The following is a 24,417-nucleotide window of genomic DNA, read 5'->3' as shown; positions in this document are numbered from 1 at the left end:
ACTTTTCAAAAAAAAAATTTCAACAGCCCTAACCACAGGCTAGCCTGATCTCAGCAAGTTAAGCAGGTTCAGGAGCATTGCCAGCCTCCAGGTGGTGTCTGGAGATCTCCTGCTATTGCAACTGATCTCCAGCCAACAGAGATCATTTTGCCTGGAGAAAATGGCCAATTGGACTCTATGGCATTGAAGTCCCTCCCCTCTCGAACCCTGCACTCCTCAGGCTCCACCCCCAAAATCTCCAAGTTTTTGCCAGCTCAGAGCTGGCAACCCTAAGGGTTGGTCCTGGTTAGAATTTGGATAGGAGACCTCCAAGAAACACTGGGGGGGAGGTAATATGGAGACAGACAATGGCAAACCACCTCCAAATGTCTCTTGCCTTGAAAACCCTACGTGGTTGCCCTAAGTCAACTGTGATTTGACAGCACACACACACAGAGAAGGTAGCAGTAATTGGGGAGGGAAGTTGGCCATGATAATGTGGGGGGAATAGGGTTGCCAGATCCCTCTTCACCATCAGCAGAACGTTTTTGGGGTGGAGCCTGAGGAGGACAGGGTTTGGGGAAGGAGGAACTTCAGTGCCATAGATACACACACAATCTCCCCTATTGGCATAAAATTGAAACGTGGGGTGACTACATAAAAACATAAAATTATTGCAGTTGAGCATTGCTGAAAGTTTAGAACATAAATAAATAAAAGGATGCTAAAATTAATTTTAAAAAAACCTCTAATTAGCTTGCTGGCAAACTTTCACAGCAAATCTCAGAAATGGTGCCACTTTCTCCAGTGTTACAGGAGAGTAGATAAAAGGATGCTAAAATTAATTTTTTTAAAAAAACCTCTAATTAACTTGCTGGCAAATTTTCACAGCAAATCTTGGAAACTGTGCCACTTCTTCCAGTGTTACAGGAGAGTGATTGTCTTATTAAAAAAAGAGCATTAAGAAAATCAGGAGAATTTGACGTATTTGTCAGAATAGGGCTTAAAAATTTGCTGCGAATTTCTGCATAAAATCTACAGTGGAATAAGACATGTACCATTGATTCAATGCAGTTGTTACCTCAGGGGCTATCTGAAAGGGGTTTTGTCCGAAATCTTCCTTCCAAAACCACAGATGACATAACATTAAATCTGGCCAGGGAAAAGGCTCTTCGTTGATGTGGGTCGTAAAGATGGTACAAATACAGAGTAGGCTCATGTATATCAAAGGGAATCCCTCAACTTAATGGGGAGCAAGACCGGTTAGCAGCACTAATGAGATTTTGAAATCCAATCTCCAATAATCTGCACTTTATTGTTTGAAATGCTTCTGTATCCGAAAGCATAAGTAGCAAATCCAATGGTAAACCAATGGATTTAATTTTACTCTCAATGTGAACTAACCAGTTAGAAGTGTGTGATTCCATATGCATATGGTAAACAAGAGAAGAGGGACCAGCCTTGAAATGTAGGCGTAGCCAGAATTTAAACGTGATAAGCCACACTCTAGTTTTGAATAGCACTTGACCAGTTTCCAAGTACAAAGCTGCATAAGGAACACAATTAGGCATACCCAGTATTTTACGGAGAAATTTCACTTGGATACATTTGATTGATTGTTCGGCTGCTCCAATCTATATTGGGATGCCATACAGCAACTGTGTCGTTTTCAGGTAGCTGGCTCAAGGTTGACTCAGCCTTCCATCCTTCCGAGGTTGGTAAAGCGAGTACCCAGCTTGCTGGGGGTAAAGTGTAGATGACTGGGGAAGGCACTGGGAAACGACCCCATAAACAAAGTCTGCCTAGTAAACGTCGGGATGTGACATCACCCCATGGATCAGTAATGACCAGGTACTTGCACAGGGGACTACCTTTACCTTCTTCTTTTATAAGCTTTGTCCATAAGTGCTGAGGAATTTATTAAGTATCCTTTTTCTGGTTGACCCCTTCTCACTTCTATGTCTCACACCTTTTTTCGCAAGGCTTACAATCCAGCAACTCTTCCTTTGGGATCCAACATTTTCCTTCAGCCTCCTTGCTGCTGTGTTCCACATCTCTTAGCTTCTCTATATTCCCGGACTACTGCACAGGCCTCAGCCTGCCAAACATGAGGCTTTAGTCCCAGCCAATCTGACAACATTTCTTTCCCTCACAGAAGTTGCACCAAACATCTGAATATTCAGCGTTACCACACAAACTCAATCTCTGCAGCCAATTGAGTATGGGTCCCATGGTAGTGTTGGCCTATAAAGGAGAAATGCAGATTAAAGGGAAGAAGAGGGAACAAGAGGCTGGCTCAAGGGGTGGGGTGCATATTTGTGTTTCAACTTGTGTTGTTTCCTAATCTGATTTTTGTTTTGTCATCAAGTCTCAGATGACTTATAGCGACCCTATAGGGCTTTCAAGGCAAGAGATATTTGGAGGTGATTTGCCATTGCCTGCCTCCATGTCATTGTCGTGGTATTCCTTGGAGGTCTCCCATCCAAATACTAGCCAGGGCCGGGGCTGAGAGTGTGTGACTGGCCAAGATCACCCAGCAAGCTTCTATGGAGTGAGAGGGGATTTGAACCTGGGTTTCCCAGGCCCTTGTCTGACACCTCAACCACTACAACATGCCGGCTGATTTTTACCCTGTTTGTTTCAGTGGCAGGGCTGCCAGTTCTCCTAGACCAGCGGGAGACCTCCTACCCCCAACCTCTTCCCCCGATGCCTCTTAGCAGGTTGAGGGAGGGAATCACCATCACTTGTGATACAGTGATGTCACTTCTGGTATGACCCAGAAGTGGCTTCACTGTGTAGGGGCAACACTCTTTGGTTAAACCATAGAGTTTGGGCAAATGCTAGTCCATTGCTGTATGTGATTATGTCACTTTTGGGTTGCATCTGAAGTGATGTTGACAGAGAGGCCCACCCCACCTAGACCGGTAAGTCTCATACTGGTTGCCAGCCTTGGTGGGAATTTTCCCTTTGAGAGTGGAATGTATGCACAAGCTAAGTAAATGGACTCTGGGTTCCAGCCCACCCCTTCCAGTTAGTGTCAGGATCAGGCGTCTGTCCCTACCATCCCATAAGCAAACTCATCCAGGCAGGTAGCTCTGAAGCAGGTAATACTTTATTAGGAGCAACAGGACAGATTAAAGAACTGGCTGTCTACAAACAGGTGAGGCTTGTAATGCGGAAACATTGGTAGGTTACGTGTTTAAAAGCAATACAGGCTTTGGAAGTAAACATGAGCAAGCAGTCCCGAGATAAGCAATTCCCAGGGAGGAAGACTAAGCAGCGGCCCAGAATTCTGCAGAGCTGGGGAAAACAGGACGGGGGAAACTACCGTATATACCCGTGTATAAGCCGACCCGCGTATAAGCCGAGGTGCCTAATTTCTCCCCAAAAATGGGGAAAAATTAGGCACCCGCGTATAAGCTGAGGGTCGGCTTATAACCCCTCCCCCCCCCCGCAGACTTACCTGACCGGGCTCCCGGGAGCAAGCGGCACGGGCCTGGTGGCTGCGGTGGTGCACCCGGCAGGGGCCGGGGCAGCCTCCCTGCAGTTGCAGGAGGCCGCCTCAGGCCGCTCTCGGCCCCAGGAAGTGGCGGCGTGGCCGGGCAGGGGCCGGGGCAGCCTCCGTGCAGCCGCAGGAGGCCGCCCCAGGCAGCTCCCGGCCCCAGGAAGCGACGGCGCGGCAGGGCGGGGGCCGGGGCAGCCTCCGTGCAGCCGCAGGAGGCCGCCCCAGGCCGCTCCCGGCCCCAGGAAGCGGCGGCGCGGCCGGGCGGGGGCCAGGGCAGCCTCCCTGCAGCCGCAGGAGGCCGCCCCAGGCCGCTCCCGGCCGCGAGAAGCGGCGGCGCAGCCGGGCGGGGACCGGGGCAGCCTCCCTGCAGCCGCAGGAGGCCACTCCCGGCGGCAGAAAACAACGCGGGCCCGGCGGCGGCAGTGGTAAGTTCCCCCCTCCCTCCTCCTTCCTCCTTCCTCCCTCCTCCCTCCCCCCTCTACCGTATTGACCCGCGTATAAGCCGAGGCCGGCTTTTTCAGCCCTTTTTTGGGGCTGAAAAACTCGGCTTATACGCGAGTATATGCGGTATACACAGAGTTTACAGGCATGAGAATCGAAGACTTGACACGTAGCAAAACACTGGCCTAACTCAGGTCAAGAGCCTTTACTCCTGTTAGAGAGAAAGGCCTGACAGCTTGCCCAGATGATTGATTTCACAGACCTCTGACATCAGCCTTCAAGGAATAGGTGGGTTTCACAGCTTCTTTGGGGTACCGTGATTCATACATCACAAGATTTCAGTGACATTTTGCCAAACTAGCCCAAAAGAAGCCAGACAATTATAACAAAAACAAGTAACATTCTAGCTGTATCTGAAGAAGTGAGCTGTGACTCACAAAAAGCTCATCCCCTGCCAGAAATTTTGTTAGTCTCTAAGGCGCTACTGGACTCTTGCTCTTCTCTCAAGTTACTAAGTGACTGGCTTTGTCAGGAAAGGGAGAAATGGCAAGAGGGCTCAAAGAGGGGACTTTACAGCATGCTTCATTTTTCCTCTGTGCTATGTTTGCATTTCTGACAGATGGAGGATGATTATGCAGACTGAAGTTCAGGCCTTGACAGAAAGCTAGCTGAATGTTTGTAGCGGCACACTAAGAATATTTTAAACCAGATTTTGCCCAGGCTGCAAGCAGGTATATCTTAGAAGAAGCATAGGAGACAGAGCTTTGCTTCCATCTTCAGTCCAGTACAAATGCACAGATAGCCTTTGTAGGAACATAAGAAGAAACTTACGAAGTTAGGCAGAAGTTCCAATTAGACCAGCATCCCACTTCACACAACTAACAGCCAGATGTTTCTGGAAAGCCCACAAGCAAAGTATTATGGAGACACCATCCCATGGTGTAACTCCAACTACCAACTGACCTTCAGAGATAAACAGTTTCTGAACATGGAGGTTCTAATTAGGTTTTATGGCCATTGATAGATCTGCCCTTCATAAATTTAACTCTTCCCCTTTTCAATCCACATAAACTAGTAGCCGGCTTTTCTGCTGATGAAAAATGAAGGAAGGGTCTCCACTGACCGCCACCAACCCACCCAGGCAATGGTGGGGTTCATGGGGGCTTTATCTACAAAAGCCAGGTGGGATGGAATGTGTTGCAAGAAGGGAAATTGGGTGGGTTGAAAGAAACGTGCCTTATGACTGTCGCGAGGAGCTAGCGGATTAGTTGATTCCCCAGGAAACAATCCAGAACTACCAAGCTACAAAAAGCCAGTGTTATTTTATTTACAGTGCATAGATTACAGCTATCTCATACACTCTTGACACTCCACCAAATCTCCCCCCACATAGTTACATAGTAAAAGACATATATACATTTCTCAGTCCTCAGGAACCAATCAGCATTCTGCTCTGTCATCTTGATTGGTCATTGCACCCATTTCACCTTCTTGCATCAGCTTATGGTTAACACCTGTTCAAAACCAGCTCAAGTCAGTCTCCCAGGATGCAATGTGTTCCTGACCTTTCAGTTCCTGATATGCAATGACTTGCATTTCTTGACAATGACTTGTGGCAACAAATTCCCTAAGTCAATTGCGCATTGTGTGTCTGCCATGAATTTACTATCCATCAACTTCATTGAGTGACCTCAGTATTACAGAAGAGGGTGAAAAAGTTCTTTGTAACATCTTTTTGAGGAGACATGGATTCATGGACTACTGTGTGGGCTGACCAATCAGCACTATGCATATCTGTATGTCTGTTTTTGCCGTCAAGTCACAGCTGACTTATGGTGACCCCATAGTGTTTTCAAGCCAGGAGACATTCAGAGGTGGTTTGCTGTTGCCTGCCTCTGTGTCACACCAACGGTATTCCTTGATGGTCTCCCATCCAAATCCTTGCCAGGGTCAAGGCTGAGAGTGTGTGACTGGCCCAAGGTCACCCAGCAAGTTTCCATAGCAGAGTGGGGATTCGAACCTAGGTTTCCCAGATCCTAGTCTGACTCCTTAACCATTATGCCATGCTAGCTCTCTGTGCATATCTAGCTTCTGCTCAAAACCAAAATAAGTGTCGCCAGTTATGCATCAGAGAATATTCTTCTATATTCTACATTGCTGAAATGATGTATATCTGTATGCATCCTCAAAACTATAGAATGCATGGGGTCCTCATTTTTAATACCTTTTGTAAAAGCTTGATTTATTTTAATGTTTTTCTTAAAAGCAACATAATAACAATAATACAGATGGGAAAGTAAATTAATAGGAATAACCTCTATTGACTCCTAAATAATGATTGGCTGCATACCTGCGTCAGATAATGAGCCTTCTGGTTCCCATTCAATCCCATTTCCAATATACTGAACCTAAAGAAGAGAAAACAAGATGTACCCTGTTAAGTTTCACTTTAAATTTATAATTTTGATCAACAGTTTCAGTCCTCTGCTTTTTGCTGGGGTTTTTTAGACTTTTGTATTGTGTACACATTTTGCACATCTTTTATTTGCAGTATATGTGGTATTTATATAGACAAGATATGGTTTAAATACATATTAAGGATGGTATTGAATTTTACATTAACTCTGTTTCAGTTTGAAAACTGGGCATAAACATGGGTTCTCCCTCCTTTAGAGAAACTGAGGTCGCCTTTTCTTTATCCAGTTAAAATGACAAAATTTGATAAAACAGTACTGTGCTAATTGAATTTAAATGGTGTGAAAATAGAATATGAATTGCATAAATAATAAAATGCATATGTTTAAAGGGAAAACTTGATGAGAGGAAACAGAAAATGTAATAATAATAAGGAATCATGAGTCTGGTTTAAACTAAGGAAATGTAAAACTGATACGGGAATCTTGGGATTGAAACAGCTGGGTAAGATGTTTAAAATAATCTCTAAACTAAATCCATACAAATGACTTAAAGATTTGCAATTAAAGTCAACTGTTTCATTTTGCAAATTTTCCATTTCTACTGGGTTTTTTGTTGCATTTTTGCACAACCAGAGTTGCCACTAAATTTGGTATCAGCCCTAAATATAGTATCTAGTTCTTCCTCATTTTTTTTTCCATAGCAGACCTGTGTTGTAGGATTGGCTGTGATATGGTATTTAGATGAATGTGACCCCAACAGTACTGTGACTAAATGCAGATTTAAGCCCAAATCTCTCTAGTCTAAGCCCTACTCTCCAACCAGCATAATGGACTAAGCTCATATGCCCCTGTAAAGAAGTTATCGAAGAAGAAGAAGAGTTGGTTTTTATATGCTGACTTTCTCTACTACTTAAGGCAGAATCAAACCAGCTTACAATCACCTTCCCTTCTCTTCCCTTCAACAAATACCCTGTGATGTAGGTGGGGCTGAGAGAGCTCTAACAGAGCTGTGACTAGCCCAAAGTCACCAGGCTGGCTTTGTGTGTAGGAGCGGAGAAACAAATCCAGTTTACCAGGTTAGCCTCTGCCGCTCATGTGGAGGAGTGGGGAATCAAACCCAGAGCCCATTGCTCCAAACCACTGTTCTTAACCACTACCCCATGCTGTGCCTCTTGGCCTGGTACCAGTCACTCTCTTTATGGGTCTAATTATTTTACAGGGTAACTGGTAAGATAAAACATGGGAGGACTCATGCAGATCACCTTGCAGAAGTGGAGGATAAAAGTCAGCAGCCGTTACATACCAGTTGTCAGTGAATATAATGAGTAAAAATATGGAATAGTAATCATCTATCTAACTCTCTTGTTTTGTGCTTTCTTGAAGGGGTCCTGTCCACAGTGTGAAGGACGCCGGAATAATGGTAAGATGGTCTGAATCAATTCACAGTGGGTAGCCATGTTAGTCTGTCTGCAGTAGTAGAAAAGGGCAAGAGTCCAGTAGCACCTTAAAGACTAACAAAAATATTTTCTGGTAGGGTATGAGCTTTCTGAAGAAGGTATCTGAAGAAGTGAGCTGTGGCTCACGAAAGCTCATACCCTACCAGAAAATATTTGTGTTAGTCTTTAAGGTGCTACTGGACTCTTGCCCTTTTCTACTACATGGTCTGAATCAGGAAATCAAAATTGGAATGGGGTTAGCATGTGCAATTTGGGAGAGGAAAATGTTGAATTTTGGCCTAAAAATTGGTCTGTTGCCTCTCTGCAAATTTTTGAATGCTGTGCAAGAATTCGCCTCTTCTGCCAAAGCCTCCATAGGTTGGGATGCAGAAGAAATTATTATGTTTGTTTGCTCATCTCAAACTGTGGAGTTTTCAATGATTTATTTTCTACTATAGTACAGAGAAATCAGAACCAAACGTGTCTGATTGCTTATCCAAGTTTTAGACGAAGCATATTTCTATTGTAATTTCTACTTTATATCTTTTTCTACCATCTTCTTGTTGTCTTTTAAACACAGTCCTTTACTTCTTTGCTTCGTTCTTTTGTGACATGAGACAGTATTTTGGACCTCTGCAAGAAGGTCGGACCAGAACCAACGGATTGAAATTAAATCAAAAGAGTTTCTGTCTGGACATTAGGAAGAATTTTCTAACAGTTAAAGCGGTTCCTCAGTGGAACAGGCTTCCTCGGGAGGTGGCGAGCTCTCCTTCCCTGGTTTTTAAGAAGAGGTTAGATGGCCATCTGTCAGCAGTGATGATTCTATGATCTTAAGCAGATGATGAGAGGGAGGGCATCTTGGCCATCTTCTGGGCATAAAGTATGGCTGTGTGTGGGGGGATAGTTTGGAATTTCCTGCATTGTACAGGGGGTTGGACTAGATGACCCTGGTGGTCCCTTCCAACTGTATGATTCTATGTGTCACCTATAGGGTTCCTACCAAGTGTCCCCTTTGTGATGCATCATAGTATTGCTACAAATGCTGGTTGACCAGATCTTTGTGTAAATTTACGAACTCAGAAGGGCAGGTTGATGTTTTCTTAACACCCATTATTTTTTTAGAGTAAGCCCCCAAATGATTCTGTTAAGTATCCAAACCAGCTTGGAGGAGTTGACCTCTTCCAGCTGAAGGGAGGGGGACAGTGTATTTTTGTCTGTGTGAACAAAAAGCAACATCTGTAACTGCTGGTTAAAATGAAGTTAATCAGTTTAAAGCTGATCAGTTGAAATCTGTTGGAGCATTAAAATGGGTAGATTTTTAAAAAAAGAGAGAAGAATGGCATGAAAACACCCACTGGCTCCTAGCACAGTAGGGAGGAAACAGCCTTTTACTCCTCATTGATTTTTAGAGATTAAAATTCCTTTACCTGGTTTCCATAGAGAGGGAAACCAAAACAACACAGGATAATATCAACCCATTCACAAGCCTGAGAAAGAGAAAGGATATATTTTCATTGCAGTCTTCACCGATGGCAAAAAGGGACCTGGCAACCCTAGAGTTAAGGGAGAAAAACATGTTGCCTGTTACTGTGGCCCAGAGTTGTGAGCTCTAGGTTGGGAAATACCTGGTGATTTGGGGGTCAGAACCTGAGGAAGGCAGGGTATGGGGAGGGACGGGACTTCAATGCCATAAGAGTCCAATTGCCCAAGTGGCCATTTTCTCCAGGGGAACTGATCTCTATTGGCTGGAGATCAGTTGTAATAGCAGGAGATCTCCAGCTAGTACCTGGAGGTTATTAAGTAGCAAAACAAGCACTGATGGCTAACTAATAATCCTTGTTGAATAATAAGGTTTACAAAGAACAATAAGGCAACAATATATACATATGCAAAAATGGCTGACATCCCAAGTGATTACAATCGCTCACAGTTCTCAGTTTCCAAACTGAACCTTCTTAGGTAGAGACACCCATTTTTGCAGTGATGGAAAATGTGGGCGCCAATATTCTGAAGATTGTTAATCCCCGAGATGGGAGCCCAGTGCTGAGCCCATTTCGCAGAAGCTTTGTCTATTGGTAATTCTTAATGCAATTGATAAACATCATATTGTGCAGTATAGCTTCACAAACACTTCAGCAGGATGGCTAGAGATCAGTTGTAATAACAGGAGATCTCCAGCTAGTACCTGGAGGTTGGCAACCCTACTGTGGGCTGAGGTGATGGCTCCATCACCCTGGCCTTCAGCCAGTCATGCAGTGGTCTGCCTGGGGTAGGGTTGCCAGCTCCCGGTTGGGAAATACCTGGAGATTCTGGAAGTGGAGTTTGAGGAGGGCAGGGTTTGCAGAGGAGGGGGGGACTTCAATGCCATAGAGTCCAATTGCCAGAGCGGCCATTTTCTCCAGGTGAACTGATATCTACCGGCTGGCGATCAGTTGTAAAAGTGGGAGACCTCCAGCCACCACCTGGAGATTGGCAACCCTAGCCTGGGGACACAGAGGATAGAAAAAGGAAATGGGTTATTTGTTAATTAATTTTGCAGCTCAAACAGGAAAATAAAAGGAGATCCTTTCACTGAAGTCAATGGCATTCCCCAATAAATGGAATGTGGAGCTCACCCAAACTGATGATATTATTCCTGGTACTCCTGAGGTTGCACTTCCACTGATCAGTGTTACTTAGGGTTGTCAGGTCCCTCTTCGCCAACAGCGGGAGGTTTTGGGGGCAACCCAATCCCCCAGAACTCACACATGAATAGGCCACATCAGCATTGACAAACTGGACTTTGTTTGAAATGATCAGATCCTTTTTTATTCTAAGGCAGTAATCATCTACAAAAAGCTAAGGTGTTACTTCAAGCATCTGTGATCTGCTGAAAGCCATATTTGTCATTTCAGGAGGTCAAGCTTGAAGTTCCTGCTCAGAGCCAGCAGAGGGCTCTGATCTCTCAAATGTGAGCGTTCAGCATGAAATTCAAAGGGGTTTCTAAAACATTAAAGGGGGCACACTGTTTTGCGTCAGTCGGGCGGGTCCTAATGGCTTTTTCTCTGGAGTAAGATTGGGCCAGTGTCCTGTAAATTACAATGCCATCGAGGGAGGGGGAAAACATTCCTTAGTTCCATCTCCCCGGAAGGAAAGACAGTTCCTTATGTGGAGGCGGGGGGTGGGAGAGATATCAAAGAGAGATCAAAGAGAGAGATCAAGTTCTGCACATGCATCAGCAGCTATTTCCAGCCTCCTCTTCCTGGTCTGATTCATAAAGGTTGTTTGTGCAGGTGCAAAAGCAAAGCCGCTGCTTGAAACCTCTCTCGCTGTTAAATCTGAGTTGAGTAAGAACTGCAGGTTAAGAGGAGGCCCTGCTCCTAACACAAAAGGAACATTATGTGCCCAGAATGCTCATTTTACACGCTCGTTGGTTGGCAAAAGTGGTCAGTGGTCAGTATCTCTAATAGGAAAATAGATGGTGGCCAGATGTTGGTCCACCTAGCTTAGTAGTTGCTATTCTGACAAGCAACAGTTCTACTGGGTCTCAAGAAGAGAGAGAAAAAAGAGGAGAAATCATTTTAGCCAGAGAAGAAAGGGAGTTAATCTTGCATTGATGGTGATGATTCATTATAAGTAGGGTTGCCAGTTCTGGGTTGGGAAATACCTGGAGATTTTGGGGGTGAAGCCTGAGGAGGGCGGGGTTTGGGGGCTATAATGCCATAGAATCCAATTACCAAGGTGGCCATTTTCTCCAGGTAGGGTTGCCAGGTCCCTCTTCGCCACCGGCGGGAGATTTTTGGGGCGGAGCTTGAGGAGGGTGGGGTTTAGGGAGGGGAGGGACTTCAGTGTCATAGAGTTCAATTGCCAAAGCAGCCATTTTTCTCCAGGTGATCTGATCTCTATCGGCTGGAGATCAGCTGAATTAGCAGGAGATCTCCTGCTACTACCTGGCAGTTGGCAACCCTCTCTCCAGGTGAACTGATCTCTGCCATCTGGTGATTAGTTGTAATCCCAGGAGATCTCCAGCCATGCCCTGGGGATTAAGCAAACCAAAAAACAGCAACAGTCAACAATTTGAGTGAAAAGATAATATTTTTTTGCATAAGCAATAAAAACTCAATTGCAAAGTGAAACAAACTGTTATCACATATGAGAAGGAACACAAAGAGAACCAATAGATAATGTTCTTCATTTGTGAAAACAGACAAAATAAAGTCCTGATCCAACTCCGTAGAAACTTATGTGGTTCATGAGGTTAGATAAATCCAATGTCCATAGACAGAAGCCCGGTTGTCTTTCTGTTTCGGCTAGTATGTAGCCTTCCTCAGCGGCCACTGTATCAAAATATACAATCAAATATATACAACAATGCGGCATGAAACATGGAATCAACACAATTAGTAACAGTATTGTGCAATTTTATACAGTAACAAAACAAAATATACTTACACGCGAGCTGATAGTACAGGCTTTCGCGTTGGCAAATTACGCTCTGACTCAGCGGCTTATTTCAAGCCCGCTGTCACGTGATGCGGAACAAACTCCAAGCATCAACTTTTAAAGAGACAGATACAAGCATGTATATATCAATAAATTATTATAAGTAGCATGCCAAATCTAGAGATGTATTTAGCCCATATGGATGTAACGACTTAAACAAATGGATATATTTAGTCTCTTGGCGCCTGAGTATTAGTTCTATATCAGGTTTCTCGTGCCTGTGTGTGTGGGTGAAGCTAGCTATGCCCTGGGGGTTGGCAACCCTAATAATAAACCACTGAAATGGTTTTTTTTCTACACATGCAGCAGAATGAGATGGTAATGAGCTGGACAAATGGACAGAATGGTAAACCCCATCATGAACTAGGTTAGAACCTTTCGACGTATAATGCTTTCAATGATTTTGCTGCCTTTACAGAGTGACAGCATGATCCTGCCCTGAGGAGCTTCCAGTCTAATATGATTTTTATTTTAATTTCATATATTATTTCACAGAAACTGCCACCAGTTCCCCACAGATTATGCCGTCTGAGAAAGCTGCTGCATATCTTCAAGGTCAGTGAGGGCATTTGATACATTTAAAAAAACTAATGTATTTGCATTGACTCTTTGGTCAAAGCTCCCATGGTTCTTCATTGAATAGCTGTTGTTGAATACATGTCATCCTTCTTTTCAAGCTGAGTCGTGTGTGATGGGAACACACAGTACCTTGAGAAATCTCTGCTCTTTTTGTTGTGATTAGTTTAGTGATCCTTTAGGCCTAGGGTTGCCAACCTCCAGGTACTGCAGGAATCTTAGGCAATAATTAATACAACACAGATAAGTGAAACATCAAGGTGTATTCAGTTGCCTAAGATTCCTGCACTACTTTCCTTACCGGTATTAGTGCAGAGGTGTTGATTTTGGCTTGCTTAACAACCTCCAGGTACTAGCTGGAGATCTCCGGCTATCACAACTGATCTCCAGCCGATATAAATCAGTTCCCCTGGAGAAAATGGCCACTTGGGCAATTGGACTCTATGGCATTGAAGTCCCTCCCCTCCCCAACCCCCTAGCTGCAAACCTAGCTGCAGGCTGGCGGTTACTGTAGCAGCCATCAGCCGAGCTTGCATGTTTTTACTTCCGTGCTGTCCACGTTGATGGGGTTAGCATGATCTATTAAGCAAGAAAGGCAAGTCCAGCCCATTGTCAAAGTACTGTTTTCTGTGCTCAGACTTCCCTCTGCCCCTAGCGGGTACCGCCAAAACTGCATTAAAAGGAAAATAGTTCGAAAGACACTTGGCTTGATACAGCAATGTGCTGACTTCAGGGGCCTTCCAGCTAGGGTTGCCAGGTCCCCCCTCTTGATTGGCGGGAGGTTTCAGGGGGCAGGGAAGCGCCGCATCGCCATGGCTGCTTTAGCACTTAAACCCCCTAAATGTGCATGCACAGTCACCAGTCTGGAGCAGTTGGGTAGAATGGCCTCCGAAACCACACACCTGGCAACCCTACTTCCAGTTGACTTGGGCCCCCGAATTTTGAACCACCAGCCACCCCCCCATCTCAGCAGGCCAGGGTATAAGGCAAGCTGCATATGCTGAAATTATAAATTCTCACCAGGTCTAAACAGGGTTGCCAGGTCCCTCTTCGCCACCGGCGGGAGGTTTTTGAGGTGGAGCCTGAGGATGGCTGGTTTGGGGAGAGGAGGGACTTCAATACCATAGAGTTCAATCGCCAAAGCACCCTTTTCTTGAGGGGAACTGATCTCTATCAGCTAGAGATCAGCTGTAATAGCAGGAGATCTCCAGCTACTACCTGGAGGTTGGCAATCCTAATTGTGTACAATGGGGCTGTGCCACCAAAAAGGGGGCCCTGCTGCCACTCAACCAACCCCCCCCCCCCCACACGCCAGCGTGAGCTTTCCCTTCTGGGAAATCCCTGCTGGCATGGCTGCACAGCCCGCAGGGGCCAACAGCAGCCGGACGCTGGCGTGTTTGCCGCTGTGATGGTATAGGTGCCACCTTATTCTGTGATAAAGTGGCACCTATGCTGGTGGCAGGGAGGAGCTTTGCCTCCCCCTTCAGGAATGGGCTTGTAGAGTTACTTATGTGTGCACAGAAATAATGACTAGAGACTCTACATATTAAAGATTCAATGTGTGCATCATAGACACCATGTAATTATTTCTAATGAACTTCAGGGAGCTATGATTCACCAGTTGTGTATGCTCCCTGGTACAATTCCAATTTTCTGCATCTTTTAAGGCAAATTCTGAGGAAATTACATACATGGGTGATGCCTATAGTCTGATTAGAAGTGATAACCAACAGGATCAGAGCTGTTTTCTTGAATGCCTTATCAGTACTCCCAGGTATAATTGTAGTTTTTTTTTACGTACATTCATTAATGCAGACACTCTGGATTGTGTCTGAAAGACGTGCAAATAGTGTTATGAGAGTTAATGAGTTGTAGAGGATGTTTTCATAATATGTCCCTTATCAAAGGTTTATGGTTTCCCAGATATATATTCTTTTATTATTCCTGTTCTGATAGCTGCAGAGGCTTAAATTATGCCACTATAATCCATACAGTCTGCCTGGCTCATGGGAATCATCTAGGGTTGCCTACCTCCAGGTGGACCCTAGAGATCTCCTGGTGGTACAGTTGATCTCCAGGCTACAGAGACCAATTCCCCTGGAGAAAATGGCTGCTTTGGAGGGTGGACTCTGTGGCATTGTACCCTGCTAAGGTCCCTCCCCTCCCCACACCCTGCCCTCCTTAGTCTATCTCCAAGTATTTCCCAGACCAGAGCTGGCAATCCTAGAATCATCTAGGAAACTCTCAGCCTTTCCCCATCTTCCATCCTGAGAATTCTTGTTGCTCATTAAAGCTTATACTGAAATAAATGTTGTTTGTCTTTAAGGTGCCACTGGACTCCCGTTTTGTTTTGGTCCTCCTGTGTGCCTCTCCTGTTTTCTCTCACTTGAATGTCTTGTTGCCACAGCAGGGTCTGCCTCTACCGTGACAGGTAGGGTCGCTAGGTCCCTCTTTGCCACCAGCGGCAGGTTTTTGAGGTGGAGCCTGAGGAGGGAGGGGTTTGGGGAAGGGAGGGACTTCAATGCCATAGAGTCCAATTGGCAAAGTGGCCATTTATTCCAGGTGAACTGATCTCTATCGGCTGGAGATCAGTTGTAATAGCAGGAGATCTCCAGCTAGTACTTGGAAATTAGTAAACAGAGGTTAGCCTGCTGTAGAATAATTAGGAAAACAGAAGCAGCAGTAAAAATGCAGAGATTATTATGTTGTTATAGAAAAGTAGTGATATTTAGTGTTCATATCAAACTACATGTATGTAACATAAAACATGATACATCAAATAAAGCACAGAATTAATCCTTAGTATATACACTGATATACATAAGTGAGTTCATATAAGAACAACTGCTAGTTGCACTGAATGCAATAACAATGGTCATGTATAAAACATTTGCCAACAAAAAATGCTATTCAGTGTCTTGTGGTTCCAAGGTTCATAGGGTGTGGCTTCTTGTTGGTACAGAGGTCCGGTTATCACTCTGTTTCGGCTAATGAGCCTTCTTCAGGGACCAACGCTAGCTCTTAGTAACCTGCTTACGCGTTGGCCCATTATTATTGCATTCAGTGCAACTAGTACCTGGAAATTGGCAACCCTAATGACAGGGCAGGCATAATCAGCCACCCTCTCTTGGCCATTTCATTCCTGGCTTTTCCCAAGCTTCACCTCATGGCACTGTGGCAAAGGATCACCACACCATTTCAATTCCTACCCTTTAAAACGTAGCATCACCTCAATATCAAATCAATGATGGCCCACCTCAACTCAGCAAGGCCAAATGCTGAAGCAAATACTGTCAAAGAGCAACCTAAAACAAATTGCTCCGAAATGCTTGTTGAAAAGAATTATGTTGTTCGGGTGTCTAAAGGCCTGTGCTGAGTGGACCTCTCTAAGCAGCACATTCTCTGTTGTTGGTGCCACTACTGAAAACATCCTGACCTGCTGCATTTTTGATGGCAAGGGAATGGAACAAGGTCCCTGAACATAATCTTAGTGTACAGATAGATTGATAAAGAAGATAGTCTTAAAATAATCAGATCATACAGTTTCAGGCTTAATAAAGTGAGCTCTCCAATGATTCTTGTTGATTTATGACAGCCCCTATTACCTTGCCTTGTCTTCAATATTCCTATTTTGGCTTTTGGGGATTCCTACCACTCTAAGCCTAACTTGGCCAGGAAAGGCTGGCCTATAAATCCAATAAATCAAATCAAATCAAAATATTAGTGTCAGTTGCTAGCATTGACATTCTTGGAGGTTCAGCTCCCTCCTTAAGAGGTCCGGAAGTTAAATCTCTGAGTATGGAAGGGGTGCAATTTATGCACATTAAGATTTTGAGCCATGCCATGTCCAGACTTAGGGTTGCCAACCTCCAGCTACAAGCTGGAGATCTTCTGCTATTACAACTGATCTCCAGCTGACAGAGATCAGTGCACCTGGAGAAAATGCTTTGGCAATTGGACTCTGTGGCATTGAAGTCCCTTCCTTCCCCAAACCCCGCCCTCCTCAGGATCTGCCCCCAAAACCTCCTGCCGGTGGTAAAGAGGGACCTGGCAACCCTATGCAGACTGCTAGTTCACACGCTGCTGCTGAGATACCTTTTGAACAACTGATAAAAGAACACTTGGTTGTTTTCCTAGGGTATTTTAAAACTACAAAACAAGGGTCTGCTTGTGCCTTAAAACAGTACCAGATTTGGCGGCAGGGGGCGACAAAGTATATTAATACAACAAGGTCCAGGAAGAGGACTTTTTCCACCCTGCCCCCTGCCTGGTGGAATGATCTCTCTAATAAGACCAGGGCCCTGCAGGACCTTACGGAGTTCCGCAGGGCCTGCAAATCAGAACTATTCTGCTAGGATTACGGTTGAGGCCAGTTATGGTTTTTTTATTAATGCTGGTCTCCCTGTCCTACTCCACCTGGCCTGGAAAGTATCAATTCCATTTGCAGTTATCACAACTGGCTGCCCTCTCCAGAGCCCCAGCCGTGTTGTAATGTAACCGAGTCAGATCAAATAACTCAAACCACCTTTTAAATGAAAAGGTTTATTAAGAAATTTAAAAAGTCAAAGTAATTAAAATGCGAGTACAGTAATCTTAAAGTCACACTGGCAAAGAAAATAAGGTCTTGTTATTTATACTTACAACTCTACTACATAGCTGAGGTTCCTTATTCTTAAGCTAAGCTGGTTCAGGCCTTAGTTTCTTGCATTGCAGCATTGCTGTAGCTGAGCAGCGTAACCTGCTAAAGCAGTGTCACGGCTCGTGTCGTTAAGGGGTCTACACTCTTAGAATGTATCACTTACTGAGAAGTGAAGTTATCTTATTCAGCGAGACCTCACAGACAGGAGTCAATGATAATTCCTACTACTGTAGGCTTTCTATTGAAGTGTGCCAGAAAATTTATAAACAATGAACTTCCTTTAAATAACATTTATTTCACATTATATATATATATATATATATATATATATATATATATATATATATATATATATATATATATATATATATATATATATATATATATATATGCATGTGAATATTTACACACTCTCAAAATATGTCATAAAATACATTATGATATACGCAAGCAGTTTCAAACAATCTTTATAAGCACTTTCTATGTTTCATAATATTTCTCTCCATGAGAGTTTAAACCTTTCAACTTGTATCTCTAGATTCATTTAGAATACTACAGTTACAGAATCTTGTAAAAACATGGTTAGTGTATAATCATTACAGAGTCCCTATCAAAATATGATTAATATAATGGGAGGGAAGATATGATTAGTAAAAACATCTTAAAATCATTTCAGGTATAATAGCAATATTTCAGGACAAAAGACATGCTTTTATTTTGCCATGTCATTTGTAAATCATATTAACTTCATGGGAACTGAATTTATGTTCAGGATATTTATATGTTTCAGTATGTGTTAGCTTTACCCAATGCTGTGTGTAGAGGATAGAATACCATAAGCTTTGTATTTAATTTATTCTATGTTTATGGACTTCTGATATCTGGGCCTCCTCCAAGTTTAGACTGGCAGCTTCTCTGACTCTGTCCAAAGTGCTCCTTAAGTTGCTCAAGTACTCTACCACATTCTTTGGACACTTTTCAGACAGCACACCTTCCCAGTCTGCCTTCAGGATCTCTAGAGGCCCTCTAATGTTCTTGCCGAACAAGAGTTCATTTGGGCTAAATTGTAGACTCTCTTGAGGAATGTTCCTATACACACACATCAGGTAGGGGACTGCCACATCCCAGTCTTTGTGCTCCTGAGCAAAACATTTTAGCATCTTGCCCAAAGTCTGGACATGCTTTATGTCTGCTATTTCACACACCTTTGCCATCAGCTTAGACATCAGTTTACTACCACGGTCTGTGATTATGGTCTTAGGGAAACCGCACACTGAAACAAAGTCCAGAATGCTTTTAGCCACTGTCTGCGCAGTGATATTTCTGAGGGGAAATGTGACAGGAAATCGTGTTGCATGATCTACAATGACAACAATATATTGTTTACCTGACTTTGACTGTGGGAGTGGTCCCAACAAATCCAATACAATGGTGTGAAATGGTTCTCTGATGACTGGATAAGGATGCAGCTCAGCCTTGGTCTTGTCTTGAGGAAAACCCACACGCTGACAGGTGTCACAAGTGCTTACATAGTCTTTCACTGATTTTGTAACTCCATGCCAGTAGAAGTTACGTTGAACCTTGGCTGTAGTCCTCTTGATTCCCAAATGCCCTGCAAGTGGAATATCGTGTGCCACCCTCAAGATTTCTTCTCTGTACTTTCTGGGCACGACTAGAAGTTTCTCGGTGTCCCAGTCTTGAGAACATCCCTTTGGAATTGTTTCTTTGTATAACAGTCCATTGAGCCACACAAAACAACTTGAGTTGTCAACTGACAAAGGTTGAGAAGCATTGGCTTGTTCTCTGCAACTTTGCAAGGTTTCACAAACCAGCTGGGCTTCTCTAAAATCAGCAGAAGGAGGATTCTCAGGCATTGTAGCTGCAGACTGTCCTAGCCCTCCATTTAGTGGCAAAAGTGAGAATGCACCCCCTTTGCAACCTTCATCCTTCCCACCTCGAGGGCTGGAGATTGCCTCTGCAGTTTCACTCTCCTGGACTTCCTCTATCTGTTTCTTTTGCTGCCTGGTCTGCATAGCACTCATGTGGGCACATTGGTAAAGTAAATCTGACCCAATTATAAATGGTTGATCACCCCGGCTATGGATAAGGCATAGCTTTTCCCCAGACCAGCCTCTAAACTGCAAGTGAACTTTCACTAGAGGCATTTGCTTTACAGCGCTTTCAAAAGCTTCAACCTTCAAAATCCCACAGGGAATAGAATCATTGGCACTTAGCAACTTACAGTGAATACTGGAGATGTCGGCCCCTGTATCTTTACAGCCTTTTATGACATGGCAGTGATTTATGACGACCTCCTCCTCTCTCATCTGTTTGACCCAGGCTCACTGTTGAGGCGAAATTAACTCTTTGGTGTCCAGAATTCTCAGCTTCCCCACAGTTGCTGTGAAGCCAACTTTAGCTGCTGTGTGCTCACCCTCTTGAGCGTAAGCTGGTTGCCTCTGGGTCTCTTTTCAGTTAGCTGCAGCCCCTCTTGGCCAGTCTTGTGGAACAGGGTGCTTTCGAACAACCTGCTCTGGATTTATTTCTGGAACGTAGTCGACCTCCCAGCCTCTGTAGTCAGTTGTTGTGCCTCAGAGTTAGAGACTTCTCCTCCAATACATTGGACTTTAGCTGAAGTAGCTTGCTTGTTCTTCCAAATAACACAGTCCTTTTTTTAATATGTCCTTGCTTCCCACAATGGAAACACCCAGATGTAGCCGCTGGTGTTGATGTGGCCACGGGCTTGTCTGTCTGCTGGGCAGGATCTTTGACTGGGGTGGTCCAATTGTCAGGACGCTACTCTTGGTTCACCTCTGGTCTTCTTGTCCCTGCTTCTTTCCCATGGAATGGTGTAGCCCCGTGCCTCTCATTTCCAAGCCGAAGGAGAGATTTATGAGCCTCCTTCTTCCCCACAAGTATCTGGTCAGCAAAAGCAGCCATCTCCAGGACATTTTTCGGATTTCGGGCTTGAATCAAAGCATGCAGCTCTTCAGTTATAGACTGCCCAAACTGCTCTCTCACCAAAAGAGTGATGGTATCATCCACAGTACGAATGTTAGCTGCAACATACCTCTGTTCAATATTTTGGAACAGCCTGTATACAAAGTCAGTAAGAGTCTCTTTACCTTTGGGTGTTGCCTTCCTCAGCCACATTCAAAGTTGCTCCGCTGTCAAGGAAAAATGCTGGATTGCCCTTTGCTCAAAGAGTTCATAGTCTTGAGCCTCATCAGGACTTAACCAGGTAAGTAACTTTGCCAACTCCCCTGAGGTGCTAGTCCACAAAGCTTGCATGTAGCATTCCTTTGGCACTTTGAAACTTTTACAGGCTCTTTAAAACAGTGTTAAATAAGTCACCACACAGTCACCTTCCTTGTAGCTCGGTAAATCCTTACACGACCACTTAGGTGCCTGCTGCTGGACCCTTTGAGCACTTGCATTCTGAGATTGTAAATATCCAAACATGTTTTTCTGATAGTCCATAAATCCTTGGATGAATTCAGCGAAACCTGCAGGCTGACCTTTAGGCTCTTCACCTTTGCTGTTAGGATTGTCACCTCTGTTGTCCCTTGGGCTGTCTCCCTTGCCATCTCCGTACCAATTCCTGGAATTTGGCACTCTGACTGCCCCCTGGACGTCTGGTAACAACTCCTGCAATGGCCTCTGGTCATCGTCATCCACATAGTCTCCATCCGTTCCAGCATTTGACCCGCCAGAAGTGTCTCCACAACAGTGCTCTGTAGTTCCCCAGTGCCGTGAGCGAGCCTTTCCTCCGACCTGAAGGTTCATGCCGCCCATAAGTTCTTCCTCAAACTGCAGGAGATTAGTTTCTGTGTCTCCAAGCACCGTTACCTCGATCTCTGCCCGCTGCTTCCATGGCACAGCTCCAGCTGCTTGATGCCATGGCTTGGTGCCTAACTCAAAACTCGCAGTACTCCTGAACAACATCCTGACTGCACAAAATAACAAACACTGCCAGTGCCTTAAGAATTACTTTTGAGTAACTGGAACTGATCCCTCATGCTCTGCCACCATATCATGACTGGCTGCCCTCTCCAGAGCCCCAGCCATGTTGTAACGTAACTGAGTCAGGTCAAATAACTCAAACCACCTTTTAAATGAAAAAGGTTTATTAAGAAATTTAAAAAAGTCAAAGTAATTAAAATGTGAGTACAGTAATCTTAAAGGCACACTGGCAAGGAAAATAACAAAGTCTTGCTAATTATACTTACAACTCTACTACATAGCTGAAGTTCCTTATTTTTAAGCTAAGCTGGTTCAGGCCTTAGTTTCTTGCATTGCGGCATTGCTGTAGCTGAGCAGAGTAACGTGCTAAAGCAGTTCAGGTGTTGATGATAGTTAGCATAGAATAAGCATGGCTAAATTTATGGCAATCTGGACCCTAGTCAGATGACCCATGACTCCCAATCAGAAATGGTGGTTCAAAGAAACCTCTAGATGGTTCAGGCCGGTTCAGACCGGACTGGGTCCTAGGCATGAAGAATGAGATCATTCCCCCCTCCCAACTTCCCATAGATGAAACTAGCTCCCAATTAGGCTGGTATGCTGGCTCGGCCTTGAACGGGTCTTATCTGCCTGGTAACAGGCTGCAGGTGCATCTTGTTGTTCATGGTCTCTGCTAGGCCTCTACAATTACAGTTACAGACAACCGTTTCTAGGCATTCAAAATGGAGAATAGTGATGCTAAGCAAAAGCTAACACTGAATGGCTTTTCCTGTCTTCACAGCAGTCACTGCATTTTATTTTATTTACCACAGGTCCTACTGTGGCCTTATATTACAAGCCAAGCACCACTGGAATATCTGATATTATATTTTTTTATTATCTTAGAGGGCCATTTTAACAAATTGCTTTTACATGGTTATGATGTTTTATTGTATATCTATTATTTTGTGAGCTGCCCTGAGCCCGGCATCTGCTGGGGAGGGTGGGCTATAAGTCCAATAAATAAATAAACAAGCAGAGCAGAATTTTCAGCAATATGCAGTTTTGGGGTTGAAGCAGTGATCCTTAGTACGGAAACAGGGGTGACTCAAGCACGCCTCTGTTTTCACTGGTGAAATGAACTAACATTTGTGAAATTATGGCAGGCGTGGTTAAGCTTGCAGATCGTGATGATGGTTTTCTCTCTTCCCCCACCTATCTTAGTGTTAGAACCAATCAACCAGACACAACTGAGGTGGATCCAAAACGGCATTCTCTACAACATGGAGTATGACGATGGAAACCTTGTGATCCAGCAGCCAGGATGGTATTTCATTTATTGCCATTTACACTTTTACATCACCAGCTGCCCCAAGAAGCCATCGGACCTCAAGCTAGACATCCTTGTGAACGGGACTGCGAAGAAACAGACTTTGTTCACATTATGCAGCTGTGAGAATACATCCAACAATACATACCATGACCTCTTCCAGGTACTGCTGATAGAGCTGAAGAAGGGACATCGGATAGCAGTGAATGTCGAACAGTTTCAATATGTGGACACACAGGTTCTTCCCTCAAACAATGTTTTCGGAGCCTTCAAGTACAACGGTGAAGACTGGGGATATCCCTTGCTCAAGGCAGTCTCTCGAAATGGTCTTTAGCTAAACAATAGCCAGCATCTTTGTCTTTTAGGGGTACCACATCCAGCCCCACTTGGAGGGACTACAGAATACTCAATTCTCATTATGAGGAAGTTGTTTCAGTTGCCATTATTTTTAAAGAGTAGGCTTTTGCTGCAGACATCCCCCATCAAAGGCACTCTTCTAGATGGAACTCACCCCATTCAACAAGAGACTGGATTGGCAATACAAGCAGAGTGGGGGAAGGGAGGGGGCCAGAAGTGATTCCCAATACTTTGAGAGTGCCCTGCTGCCTCCTGTTGCTTTTGCTGGGCCATTGGCTTCAGTTGGAGGGGCCTGCATTTATTGCTAGGGTTGCCAGCTTCCAGGTACTAGCCGGAGATCTCCTGCTATTTCAACTGATCTCCAGCCGATAGAGATCAGTTCACCTGGAGAAAATGGCCGCTTTGGCAATTGGACTAATTTAAGCTTCAAAAACCACTAAAAGAAGAAGAATCAATTTGCTGCGTTTTTCAAATCAATACAATACTGTTTTGCATTATTGTTATTATAATTTTGTATAAACTAATATTCATCTTTTCATTTTTGAAATATAAAAATTTAATATTCAGCTGTATTAAATTCTGATGTTAAATACATATGGTTTGGGGAAAGTTTATATGCATATCTGTATTTTTTTTCAATTGACGAAAAACTGACATTCACATAGTCAGACCAATCCCACCCATGTGCCTATCCGGGTTACATGGTATGGTTTTTCATGGGTTGTATGGTTTCACGGCCTGCCTTACAGTTAATCAGTCACACATTCAACTGTGCAGGGATGCTATCTGGATTCAGACTGAGGATGCAGGAAAAAGGGCCTTCTGCCTCCCTCACTGTGTATTTTCTCAGCTCAAAATAGTCCTGGGCTGCACTGTTTGCCCTCTTCGGGGCTGCAGGTATACCAATGGGCTACTGGTGGGAGGGCAGAAACTAGGGTTGCCAACCTCCAGGTACTAATGAAAAGAAACGTGTGCTGATACAACGAAGTTAAACAAATAACAGCACCAGCTCAAATATATAATAAAGGAAAATTTACCTTTATAAAGATTGATTACCTTCACAACACGTATATGAAACAAGAATAAATACGAAAAAGGTTAAATACAAAAAAGGTTACTTCACCAATAACTCATTTGTAAAGTTCATAGAAGTCCAAAGCCAATCAGGAGAATGGCATACGGTTCCAACTCAAATACGAAACTGTAATCCAGTATATAATTGTGGTCCAGGTCCAAAGACTTTCCCCACTGCCAAGTCCAGAGACTTTCCAATCCAAAAAAGGTTAGTCCAACAAAATAGGTCCAGTCCAAAA

General features: G+C 44.1%; 1 protein-coding gene across 1 annotated transcript in view; it reads left to right on the top strand.

The window, feature by feature from the left end:
• Nucleotides 1-23,081, top strand: part of TNFSF8 (TNF superfamily member 8) — a 40,816-nt gene extending 17,735 nt beyond the window's left edge. Inside the window, exons 2-4 of the mRNA XM_056860737.1 lie at nucleotides 7,726-7,762; nucleotides 12,756-12,815; nucleotides 22,642-23,081. Of these exons, the coding sequence (XP_056716715.1) occupies nucleotides 7,726-7,762; nucleotides 12,756-12,815; nucleotides 22,642-23,081 (537 nt within the window). The remainder of the gene's footprint in view (nucleotides 1-7,725; nucleotides 7,763-12,755; nucleotides 12,816-22,641) is intronic.
• Nucleotides 23,082-24,417: the final 1,336 nt, after the last annotated feature.

This window comes from Euleptes europaea, chromosome 14 (assembly GCF_029931775.1).
Source record: "Euleptes europaea isolate rEulEur1 chromosome 14, rEulEur1.hap1, whole genome shotgun sequence".
Classification (NCBI taxonomy): domain Eukaryota; kingdom Metazoa; phylum Chordata; class Lepidosauria; order Squamata; family Sphaerodactylidae; genus Euleptes; species Euleptes europaea.
Note: the sequence above shows the minus strand (reverse complement) of the source record. Positions and strands in the feature narration are given on the sequence as shown.